The following is a 13,386-nucleotide window of genomic DNA, read 5'->3' on the forward strand; positions in this document are numbered from 1 at the left end:
TCAAATTATATATTACATGCACACAAAAAATCTTACCTTGCTGAGTATTTTGTTCTTGCATTCGATTCACAGTGAGGTCTAAGGGGCCTTCCTGCTCTTCCTGAAGGGAGTTTTCTGCTTGATTCATTTGGATACTTTTACATACTATACTTGGTCCAATTGAACCATTTCTATTCTCTTGAGTTTTACCACTTTTTGAAATGTACTCAATCGCAAATTGGCGTATCATCTTTTTCATTAATTCCTGAGCAACTAGGGGAATGTTAGGATCACAGTTCTGAGGAAGATCTAGGGAAGAAATAAATATAATAATCATTTTAAAAAAAGAAATGCAAATCACCAACATTTAAATTTATTTTTATTACAAATTAATAACTTCAGAAGTCTTTTAGCATCAGTCCATAACTGCCAATGTTTTCTGGGAATTAGCAATAAAAGCTATGTAGATTTAATCAGCTTTATAATAATACATCAACCAAAAATGTGGCATATTTAATTATTTCTTACAATTAAACATTTTCTGGTCCCAAACTAAAATACAGATAAAGAAGTAGACATAGAAGCAGAACAACTTATTCTCAAGAGTTTTAATATTCATTCAGATATTTTACTAGATATTAAAACACTCAGTATGTGAACATAAATTGTATAAGTAACCAATTTTTATCCTAATATACAATGTGCATGCATTAACTAGGAAAACGTCTAAATTCTTATAATTCTGTATCCATTAAATTCTTCAATTCTATAAAATGTGCATTTCATATATATCCTGAATTTCATCATCAAGGATTTTCTTTCCTCGATTTTTTATATAGAAAAATTTTGATAATAAAAAATGAAAGAATAGTACAATGACATAGCTTCCACTAATATTCAAGAACTGTTACTAGTCTGCCAAATTAGCTTTCTTTTTACTTTATTTTTATTTGTAGAACCACTGAAACTGCAGAATAATGACAATTTACTTCTAAATATTTCAGCATGGATATCCTAAGATAATTCTGTAAAATGAGAATATCATTGAGAGTTTTAACCAAAACATTTTGATCAAGTACAACTATAATAAAGTTCAACAGTAATAATACAACTCTGTCTGAAACTTATATAGTTGGTAAAACAACTGAATGATTTTATAGTAAGAAGTGTGGGATAAGAACAGATCACTTATATACACAGTGTACAATAGTGATACAGAGATTTAGTATTGGGGTGTTGGCTTTTATACACACATTTCTGGTCTGGCTCCATTCCCTTTATTTACTCTGCCCCTTTAGATGTAAGGTGATTGGTAAATTGGGAAAGATGACTAGAGACACTTGTTTTTTGAGTAGGGATATACTTTTTCCTCTTAGAAATGGGCCTACTTGTAGAGATACTAGTTCTCTACTCCTTAAATGTCTAAACCCTTACTCAGGTAGATCCGTGTTATGTGAATAGGCCTTCTCTGATCCATGGCTGTCAGAGACTGAAGTGGTAAGTCTCCCTAGTTTTGTGTTTCAGTATTAGTTAAAATACTTGTCTAAAAGACTTAAAGAGACGTCTTCCAACCAGCATCTATCATTAATTGGTCCATGGCTCTAAAATACAAGAAGCTTTCAAACTATACTATTTGGAGGTGAGGAGAGGCAACAAACCCACTCTCACCGCAGCTATTGTCACATTTGGTAGCAAAACATGACTTAAGCTGATATAAGCTGGTCCTGCATAACTGTCAATACATTTGATCACAGGGTGCTATCTCAGACTTGTTGGAGATATTACAAAACACTGTATTACCTGTTTCAAAACAAATAATTTTGAATTCTGAAAAACATCTGAAAGAGGAAATTATGGGCCTATAAGAAAAATACAATTTTAGCCTTCACTTCCATTGTTTGTTTAGAACCTGATAGGAAAGAGGGACATTATTCGTTTTGGGGCAGTGGCGTAAACGACCTAGCTATAGTTTGGGATCTTAGTCATCTTTATGAACTTAGGCTAATTACATATTCTCTCCATGCCTCAGTTTCTACATTCATTAAGACAGAAGTAATAATAGAACCTGGGATACTATTTATGGGGCTTGCTCACTGGATGCTGTAAGGATTATATGAGATTGTAGATAAAATACTTAACTCTGTACTTGGCATATTAATAGTCCAGTAAATGTTAGCTGTTAGTAGAAATAATACGACAAAAAAAAAAAAAAAGATGCAGGCTGAGCACTTATATTTTATTTAAATCACCAAATGGCAAATAAGTAAAAATACGAGGGGTCTTCAAAGTCCATGGAAAACACATATTATAAAAAACCTATGCATAGATTTCAAAAATTTTTTGCACCAAAATAAACTACTAACTTGTTATAACATGTGTAAACAGCATCTAGTTTGAGGCACTAAGAAGGATACGACATCAGTTTGAAAACATCCAGTATCAGAGCAACATGAGTTCTGCTAAAATTGAAGCAAGAACAAATATTAACTACACGGTAAAGCTTGGGTGGAAGAATGGTAAAATCACTGGTAATTTTGAAAAAGCTTATGAGGATAATGGCCTAAAGAAATCAGCAGTTTAAAAATGGATAACTTGGTCGTTGGCAAAGTCTGAGTCCTGTCCTCTCACTCTCCTCCCTGGACAGCATGAGCTTCACCACTTGCTCCACCTTCTCCACCAGCTACTGTTTCCTGGACTCCGTCCAAGCGCCCAGCTACGGTGCCTGGCTGGTCAGCAGCGTGGCTGGCGTCTATGCAGGTGCCGGGAGCTCTGGTTCTCTGATCTCCGTGTCCTGCTCCACCAGCTTCCAGGGCAGCTTGAGGTTCGGGGACCTGGCCGTGGGGATGGCTGGGGGGGGTTTGGCAGGAAAGGGAGGCATCCAGAACGAGGAGGAGACCATGCAAAGTCTGAATGGCCAGACCATGCAAAGCCTGAATGACAGCTTGGCCTCCTACCTGGACAGAGTGAGGAGCCTGGAGACCAAGAACTAGAAGCTAGAGACCAAAATCTGGGGGCACCTGGAGAAGATGGGACTCCAGGTCAGAGACTGGAGCCATTACTTCAAGACCATCAAGGACGTGAGGGCTCAGATTTTCACAAATACTGTGGACAATGCCCGCATCGTTCTGCAGATCGACAATGCCCGTCTTGCTGCTGATGACTTTAGAGTCAAGTATGAGACAAAGCTGGCTGTGCGCCAGTCTGTGGAGAGCAACATTATGGGCTCCTGCAAGGTCACTGATGAAACCAATGTCACTTGGCTGCAGCTGGAGACACAGATCGAGGCTCTCAAAGAGGAGCTGCTCTTCATGAAGAACCATGAAGAGGAAGTAAAAGGCCTACAAGTCCAGATTGCCAGCTCTAGAGTGACTGCAGAGGTAGATGCCACCAAATCTCAGGACCTTGCCAAGATCATGGCAGACATCTGAGCCCAATACGACGAGCTGGCTCAGAAGAACCGACAGGAGTTAGACAGGTTACTGGTCTCAGCAGATTAAGGAAAGCACCACAGTGATCACCACACAGTCTGCCGGAATTGGAGCTGCTGAGATGGTGCTCATGGAGCTGAGACTTACAGTCCAGTCCTTGGAGATGGACCTGGACTCGATGAGAAATCTGAAGGCCAGCTTGGAGAATGGCCTGAGGGAGGTGGAGGCCTGCTATGCCCTGCAGATGGAGTAGCTCAATGGGCTCCTCCTGCACCTGGAGTCGGAGCTGGCACAGACCCAGGCAGAGAGGCAGCACCGGCCCAGGAGTACGAGGTCCTGCCAAACATCAAGGTCAAGCTGGAGGCTAAGATCGACACCTGCTGGAAGACGGCGAGGACTTCAATCTTGGTGATGCCCTGGACAGCAGCAATTCCATGCAAACCATCCAAAAGACCACCAGCCACCGGATAGTGGATGGCAAAGTGGTGCCTGAGACCAATGACACCAAAGTTCTAAAACATTAAGCCAGCAGAAGCAGGGTCCCCTCTGGGGAGGAGGAGGTCAATAAAAAGTTCAGGGGTCAAAAAAAATGGACAACTCATTTTAAAGGATGAGATGATGCTGAAGATAAAGCCCTCAGTGACAGAACATCTGCATCAATTTGTGAGGACAAAAATCCATTTTCTTTGCATCCCAATTGAAGAGAACTGGTGATTAACAACAGGAATGATAGTCAACACCATAGACATCTTGACGGATGTTAGCTTACACAATTCTGACTCAAAAATTAAAGCTGAGATTTCCACTCAATGGGTGCCAAGACCATTGCGACCAGATCAGTGGCAGGCAACAGCACAGCTTTCAATGAAAAATTTAAACCAGTGGGTTCAAGATTCAGAGCATGTCTTCAAAGAATTGTAAAAGGTGATGAAACATGGCTTTACCAATATAATCCTGAAGATAAAATACAATTAAAGCAATGGCTATCAAGAGGTGGAAGTGGTCCAGTCAAAGCCAAAGCAGACTGGTTAAGAGCAAAGGTTATGGCAACAGTTTTTTGGAATGTTCAAGGCATTTTGCATTTGACTTTCTGGAGGCCCAAAGAAATAATGTCTGTTTATTATAAGAGTGTTCTGAGAAAGGCGGCCAAAGCTTGAGCAGAAAAATGCCCAGGAAAGCTTCACCAGGGAGTCCTCCACAATAATGCTCTTGCTCATTCCCTTTATCAAACAAGGGCAATTTGGCAAGAGTTATGATGGGAAATCATCAAGCATCCACCTTACAGTCCTCATTTGATGCCTTCTAATTTTTTTGTTTCCTAATCTTAAAAAAACTTTAAAGGTCACCCATTTTTCTTCAGTTAATAATGTAAAAAAATTGCATTGACATGGTTAAATTCCCAGTTCTTTCCAGCATGGACTAAACAGCTGGTATCCTTGCTTACAAGTGTCTTGAATTGGATGGAGCTTATGTTGAGAAATAAACTTTGTGTTTTTTATTTCTATCTTTGAATTTCATTTTTCCATGAACTTTTTAAAGTCCCCTAATATTTGTTAACTTCATAACTGGAAAAATATAAAAGACATACTTTATAAACCCATGTGATACTTTTTTGGTCCAAACTAGATTATATTAGCTAACTAAAGTGCATTATCAAAACAAGAAATATCCATGTTGCACATAGGATTTCAAAGATATACCAGTGCTTGATGATTATCTTTAGAAATCTTTGAAGGCTTCTATGAACATCCTTCTTCACCTTTTTTCAAATCTAATCTTGCTTTGCATTATGTATTTAAAGGAGAAACCAGCTTTACTTTTAGGTATTTTAGTTAACTGTCCTGAATTGTATTACTAACATCATCACTTTATCAATTCAATATCATTATATCTGCCATAAAGGACAGACATTATTAGACCCATATCATGTGACTAGGGCTATACTTTAGGACTGAATTTAGAGCAAAGTTTAAAGCACAATACACAGTGCTACTCTGTTTTATTCACCCACTCACTTTTTGTCCCTTTATACTATATTGTGGAATAAGTCCATGTGTGAGACCAAAGGACCTGGCAAAAGAGAGGGAGAAAAACAGACAGACAGACAAAGAGAATGCTTCTCAGCTGCTGACTGGTTAGTCAGCCTCTTAAATCACTTGCACAAGTTGTCATAACTACAAAAAAGCAAATAACCGAAGATCTAGATGTAGGTTAGGAATTGTAAACTCAAATTTTTACAAGGATCAGGCTAGTAGTAAATATTTGCCTAGAAGAATGTTGCCACCCGGAAATAGGGTTTACTGCCCCCTATCAGACAAGAACAATTATTTTTTGCCTTATTTCTTCACTTTCCAAAGTTAACTAATTTAAAAAGACCTGTGTGGCTGCTGCTTCAAGATGGTCCTCAATAATTCCTGCCTCCTGATATAACACTGCTGTGCAATACCCTCTTAGCCTCCATGTTGTATTATGGGTGGTCTGTGTAACCAATAGTGTACTGTCAAACTATTTGTCACTTTGGAGATTATGTTATAAATGAATGAAGTTTTCATACTGGACACTGATGAACATTGATGCTCTTGGTTGTTTTCTCTTTTGCCCTCCTTCTCCCCTCATTTTCTCTTTCTCCCCTTCCGTTTCCCTCCTCCTCTATCTCCTTCTCCCTTTCATTTATCTATCCCTTCATCTCTCTCTCTCTCATCACTCACTCCAGAGAAAGCCATAACTATGAGCAGTCCCATGAGGTGGCTCATGTGAAGAAAGACGGAAGCCTCCTGCAAGCAGCCAAATGTGCGGACTTGCAAGACATTCTACAGCAATCAAATCTCCTATGACCACAACCCAGCTCACTCCTTGATTGTAGCCTCATGAACAAGTGAGCCAAAACCAACTAGCTGAGCAATTCTCAGGTTCCTGACCCCAGAGAAAATATGAAATAATAAATGTCTGTTGTTTGAAACTGAATTTTGAAAGTAATTTGTTATAGAGTCATAAATAATATAGATTTTGGTGCATATTAGTGGGATGCTGCTGTAATAAAAAACTGAAAAGGTAGGTGCCACTTTTGAACCAGGAAGTGGCCTTTGGGAATAGTATTAATGAAAGGCTGAAGTAACTTCAATAAGCTGTTAATAGCCAAAGCCTTTAAGAAGGCTGCAGAGTAAGAACTTCTAGAAAAATGAGGTAAATATTACTGGAATTATGTATTGGGAGAAAGTTTCACAACACTATTATCTTCAGTAACCTGGGAAGTAGAAAATGTGTCCAATGAATTGGATGATCTATCTAGGGAAATATCTAAGCAAAGTGTGAAAGGTGGCCCCTGGTTTCTTCTTGCTAATTAAAGTGCAAAAAGAAAGAGATAAGCTCAAGGAAGAACTGTGATATGGTTTAGATGTTTGTCCCCTCTAAATCTCATGTTAAAATGTGATTCTGAAAGTTGAAGTTGGGGTCTTATGGGAGGTGATCGGATCATGGTGAAACCAACCCAACTGCCCCCACAGACTGTTCTTTTTGATAAACAGAAATTGCCCCTTCTGGTCTTAAAAAGCTTGAAACTTGTATTTGTTTTATCTGAGTTCCTTCCTCAGAAAAGAACCTTCAGGCCTCTCAAAGAAAGTATCAAAGAACTGAAACTCACCAGATGATGGCACCACATCATGGATCCCTCATTCACCATGATTGCGTCCTTGCCTCTTCCCTAATTCTTGTTTTCTTACACACTGTTACATTTCTCCCCTGCTATATAAACTCTTAGTTTTAGTCAGGCAGATGGATTTGAGACTGAGTGCCCATCTCCTTGGCTGCAGCAACTGATTAAAGCCCTCCTTGGCAATAACTGTTCTTTCAGTGATTGGCTTTCTGTGAAGCAAGCATCAAGACCTACATCAAACCACTGGTGTTTTGGTAATAATGAGGCGGATCCCTCACGAATGACTTAGCCCCATCCCCTTGGTGATAAGTGAGTTCTCCCTCAGTCCACGTGAGATCTGGTTGTTTAAAAGTCTGGGACCTCCTTTCTCTTTTTCTTTTGCCATGTGATGTGCTGGCTTCTGCTTTGCTTTCTGCCATGATTGTAAGCTTCCTGAGGTCCTTACCAGAGCTGAGCAGATATTGGTGTCATGCTTGCACAGACTCACAGACTGCAAAAGCATGAGCCAATTAAACGTCTTTTTTTTTTTTTAAGAGAGAGTGTCCCTCTTGTCACCCAGGCTGGAGTGCAGAGGCATGATCTTGGCTCATTGCAACCTCCACCTCCTGGGTTCAAGCAATTCTCATGTCTCCACCTCCTGAGTAGCTGGGATTACAGGCATGCGCCTCCAAGCCCAGCTAAGTTTTGTATTTTTAGTAGCGGCTGGGTTTTGCCATGTTGGCCAAGCCAGTCTGAAACTCCTGGCCTTAAGTGGTCTGCCTGCCTTGGCCTCACAAAGTACTGGCGTGAGCCACCATGCCTGGCCAAACCTCTTTTCTTTATAGATTACTCAGCCTCAGGTATTTCTTTTTTTCTTTTCTTTTTTCAAGACAGAGTCTCACTCTGTCACCCAGGCTGGGGTGCAATGACAATCTCGGCTCATTGCAACCTCTGCCTCTTGGGTTCCAGCGATTCTTCTGCCTCAGCCTCCTGAGTAGCTGGGATTACAGACATGTGCTACTGCACCCAGCTAACTTTTGTATTTTTAGTAGAGACGGGGTTTCACCACGTTGGCCAGGCTGAGTTGTTTTTTTTTTTGTTGTTTTTGAGAAGGAGTCTCACTCTGTCGCCCAGGCTGGAGTGCAATGGAACGATCTTGGCTCACTGCAACCTCTGCCTCCTGGGTTCAAGTGATTCTCCTGCCTCCACCTCCCGAATAGCTGGGATCACAGGCGCCTGCCACCACGCCCAGCTAAGTTTTGTATTTTTAGTAGAGATGGGGTTTTGCCATGTTGGCCAGGCTGATCTTGAACTCCTGACCTCAGGTGATCTGCCCACCTTGGCCTCCCAAAGTGCTGGGATTACAGGCATGAGCCACTGTGCCGGCTGAGATATTTCTTTATAGCAATGCAAGAACAGCTTAATACAGACTGTTAAACAAAGAGACAGCAGGTTTTGACTGTTTTGAAAATTCTCAGTCTATACAGAAAGCAAATGATGCCAAAATTAAGAAATGATTATTGAGCAAAGATTAAATCAGGAAAACAGCTAGGAAAATATACTTCAGAAAGGTGACTGGTTGTCTTCCAGTTTTGACACTTAATGTTGTGGGTCTCTTGCGGGTTGTTGTTGCTGTTTTGCAGGGTGGGAGGGGGAATGTAACTTCATTAAACAAAAGAACTCTGGGAATTAACCAAAAGCTTATAGCCATCAAGGAATGTCTATTCAAGAAAATCAGCTGAATCTGAAAATCAACTGAATCTCAGTAAGTACAGCAAGCTATCATGGCATTTTAAATTGCACTATTCTTCCTTTGCGCTGAAGCTACAAGGTAACAAAAACAAAACAAAACAAAACAAAAAATCACTGAAACAAACAATTGCACTATTCTCATCCTTCCTCCTCAAGACACACGGAGCCCCCATGGCAAACACTGAGAGTCTTACGATTGTAGACATATGAGGAAACCTCTGTTCAATCATTAGTTGATCACTAAGCTAACGAGGTGAAGATGTCAGTGGGCACAGAATACAAAGAATACTATCTTCACAGAATTAGTTTAGAAAAGTCACTAAACAAAGAATAACAACAATGACACAGCAACAACAAACCTTGGGGTGGAGGATAATCTGATTTCCAGTTGTCACACTGTATTATTTTAAATATTTAGTTTTTAAACATTATGGGAAATGCAAAGACATAAAAACGTACCACACGTGGGGGAAAAAGTCCACAGAAAATGTCTCTGAGAAAGCCCAGATATTGAACTTATTAGATAAAAAAACTTTAAATCAGACATTTAAAATATGTTCAAAGAATGAAAGCAAACCATGTATAAACAACTAAAGTATGAGGAGAATATTTCACTAAATAGGCAATTATATAAAGTTATAATAAAGAACCAGACAGAAATTGTGACGTTGAAAAGTATACAAATTAAAATGAAAAATTCACTAGATATACACTGGTAGATTTGACCTGGCAGAAAAAAGAACCAACCAACTTGAACATAGGCAGATTGAGATCATTCAGTCTAAGGACAAAGATGGGGAGGGTACGTAAGCAAGTAGGTGAACAGAGCCTCAGAGACCTGTGGGACACCAATCAAATGTATCAAGATTTGCAAAAGGTATTCCCAAAAGGAAAGAAGAGAGAAAAGCAGAAAAAATATTTGATAAAAATGGCAATGCCCCCAATTTGAAGAAAACATTTATTTACACATCTAAGAAGCTCAACAAATACCAAGCAGAATAAACTCAGAGATCACATTTAGATGCATCCTAATCAAACCAAAGACAAAGAGTAAATTTTGAAAGCAGCAAGAAAAAAAAGTAAAATAAAATCATCACAAGTAAGGGACTAAACAAACCTTTAGCTAGACAGACCAAGAAAATAACTAAAGAAGGCCTGAGTTATTTTCTAAAACCAGAAATGAAAGAAGATATATCACTATCGATCTTAAAAAAACACAAAAGATTATCAGAAAACACTATAAAAAACAGTACACCAATAAATTAGATAACCTAGATGAAATGGCCAAATTCCTAGAAGGACACAAACTACCAAATTGACTCAAGAAGTAACAGAAAATATGAATAAATGTGTAAAAAGCAAAGAGACTGAATTCATAACCAAAAATTTACCCCAAAGAGGCCCAGGAACAGATGGCTTCAATGGTAATCTCTACCAGATATTCAGAGAGAAATTAATCCCAATCCTTAAAAGCTCTTTAATAAAATGGAGGAAACACTTCCAACTCTAAGGGTCAATATTATCCTGATATCAAAACTAGAGAAAGCATATGAAAACTATCAAATAAAAAAAACCTATCCATTAGTAATACACATATTAGATATTGCAGGTTCAGTTCCAGATGACTGGAAAAAAGTGAGTATTGCAATAAAGACAGTCACAAGAATTTTTTGCTTTCCCAGTACCTATAAAAGTTATGTTTACACTATAGTCTATTAAGTGTGTAATAGCACTATGTCTAAAGAAGTACCCATACCTGTGGTATAATGCTACATATTGGTTCTCATCCATGTTTCTTGGCTCATAACTTCCACAGCCCTTGTTACAGTCTTTTATTAGGGTGTTGTGTTGGGTGTGTTAGATCTCAGGAGCAGGCCCCAGGAAATAGAATCCCTCCTGCCCTCCTTTCACCTGCCCTAAAGTAGGACTCCAATCCCCTGCCTTTCTAACTGTGGGTCTTAAGACCATCCTTAGAGATGGTCTTGCCCTATACTCTGGAAGACGGAATGCTGATGTCATGAAGCTTCCATAAAAACCCAAGAGGGCTGGGTTCGGGAGGTTCCAGATAGTTGAACATGTGAAGGGCCCTCGAGGGTGGCACACCCAGGAAGGGCATGGAAGCTCCACACTCCATTCCCCATGCCTTGCCCTGTGCATCTCTTCATTGGTATCCTCTGTAATATCCTTCAGAATAAGCCAGTTAAGTGTTTGCTTGAGTTCTATGAGCCATTCCAGCAAATTAATCGAACCCAAAGAGGGGGTCATAGAACCCCAACTTGAAGCCAGTCACCCTGTGAGATGTAACACTATCTCCAGGTAGATAGTATCACAATTGAATTAGAGGGCACCCAGGTAGTAAGCACTGCTTGGTATGTGGGGAAAACCATCCAGGCCTCTGGTCACAGAAGTCTTCTTCTGCGTTGTGGTGGTATGGAAATAGAGGAAAAAACGCAGACATTGACAGAGTTTTTCCTGACCAAATACCTTAATTTAAGAATACTTTATTGTTAAAAATTTCTAACAATCATCTCAACCTTCAGCAAGTGGTAATCTTTTTGCTGGTGGAGGGCCTTGCCTCAATGTTGACACCTGCTGAATGATCAGGGTGATGGCTGCTGAAGGGTGGGGTGGCTGTGGCAATTTCTTACATTAAGACAACAATGAAATTTGCCCACTGATTGATTCTGCTTTCAGGAAACATTCCTCTGTAGCATGTGATGCTATTTGATGGCATTTTACCCCAAGCAGAACTTCTTTCAAAATTGGAGTTAATCCTCTCAAACCCTGCCACTCCTTTATCAACTAAGTTTATGCAATATTCTAAATCCTTTGGTGTCATTTCAACAATGCTCACAGCATCTTTGCCAGAAGTAAATTCCCTCTCAGGAAAGCACTTTCTCTGCTCATCCATAAAAAGCAACTCTTCATCTGTGAAAGTTTAAACATGAGATTGCAGCAATTCAGTCACATCTTCAGGCTCTACTTCTCTTTCTAGTTCTCTTGCTGTTTCTACAACATCTGCAGTTGCTTCCTCTTGAAGCTCTCAACGTTATCTATGAGGGCTGGAATCAACTTTTTCCAAATCAACTTCTTCTGTTAATTCTGATATTCTGACTTCCTCCCATGAATCAGTAATTTTTTTTTAAATTTATTTTTTATTTTTTGAGACAAAGTCTCACTCTGTTGCCAGGCTGGAGTGCAGTGGCGCAATCTCGGCTCACTGCAACCTCCACCTCCTGGGTTCAGACGATTCCCCTGCCTCAGCTTCCCGAGTAGCTGGGATTACAGGCACACACCACCACACCTGGTTGATTTTTTTTGTATTTTGGTAGAGACAGGGTTTCACCATGTTGGCCAGGATGGTCTCGAACTCCTGACGTTGTGATCTGCCCCCCTTGGCCTCCCAAAGTGCTGAGATTACAGGCATTGAGCCACCGCACCCAATCGAATCAGTAATGTTCTTAATGGCATTTAGTGAATCCTTTCTAGAAGCTTTTCAATTTACCTTGTCCAGATCTATCAGAGGAATCACTATCCATGGCAGCTATAGCCTTAAAAAATGTATTTCTTTTATAATAAAACTTGAAAGTAGAAATTACTCCTTGATCCATGGGCTACAGAATAGACGTTCTTGTTTACAGGGCATGAAAACAACATTAGTATTCTTGTATATCTCCATCAGAGCTCTTAGGTAATCAAGTGCATTTTCAGTGAACTGTAATATTTTGAAAGGAATTCTTTCTTCTGAGTGGTAGGTCTCAACAATGGATGTGATGGTTAATATTCAACTTGACTGGAATGAAGGATGCAAAGTACTGCTCCTGGTTGTGTCTGTGAGGGTGTTGCAAAGGAGATTAACATTTGAGCCAGTGGACTAGGAGAGGTAGACCCACCCTCAGTCTGGGTGGGCACCATATAATCAGCTGCCAGTTAGGCTAGGATAAAAGCAGGTAGCGGAATGTGGAAAAATTAATCTGGCTAAGTCTTCTGGCCTCCATCCTTCTCTCGCGCTGGATGTTTCCTGCCCTCGAACATCAAACTCCCAAGTTCTTCAGCTTTTGGACTCTTGGACCTACACCAGTGGTTTGACAGGGGCTCTCAGGCCTCCGACCACAAACTGAAGGCTGCACTGTTGGCTTCCCTACTTTTGAGGTTTTGGGACTCAGGCTGGCTTCCTTAATCTGCAGCTTGCAGACAGCCTATTGTGGGACCTCAACTTGTGATTGTGTGAGTCAATACTCTTCAATAAACTCCCTTTCATATATACATCTATCCTATTAGTCCTGTCCTGACTAATACAGATTTTGGTACCAGGAGTGGTTCTAGAGGAATAGAACTTTAAAGATGGAGTTTTTAAGTTGGTTTTGGGGTTTCTGGAATTGGCTGCTTAATATGATTAGACCCAAAAATGTTAAGGACTCTACTTCTAACCGTATGGAGAACACTGATAGTCCTCGGCATGAACTGTTTAAAGAGTTAGGTAAAATAAATGCATTTGATACTCCTGATTCACTGCTTGTGAGAGGCAAGTTTAGTGACTCTATACATAATACATTTGACCATATGTAAAGAACCAAGGAAAATAATGAAGTTGGT

General features: G+C 40.0%; 1 protein-coding gene across 18 annotated transcripts in view; it reads right to left on the reverse strand.

Annotated features, from left to right (window-relative positions):
• The window catches only part of LCORL (ligand dependent nuclear receptor corepressor like), a 178,597-nt gene that overhangs the window by 63,912 nt on the left and 101,299 nt on the right, over positions 1 to 13,386 (reverse strand). For 16 of the 18 annotated variants that reach the window (XM_054553772.2, XM_024246454.3, XM_054553763.2 and 13 more), the window contains one exon: positions 37 to 288. In XM_054553772.2, the coding sequence (XP_054409747.1) occupies positions 37 to 288 (252 nt within the window). Of the gene's footprint in view, positions 1 to 36; positions 289 to 13,386 lie in introns of those variants that run through there. The other 2 variants (XM_054553774.2, XM_054553773.2) reach the window with 2 other exon arrangements.

The sequence above is a fragment of the Pongo abelii genome, chromosome 3 (assembly GCF_028885655.2).
Source record: "Pongo abelii isolate AG06213 chromosome 3, NHGRI_mPonAbe1-v2.0_pri, whole genome shotgun sequence".
Classification (NCBI taxonomy): Eukaryota; Metazoa; Chordata; class Mammalia; order Primates; family Hominidae; genus Pongo; species Pongo abelii.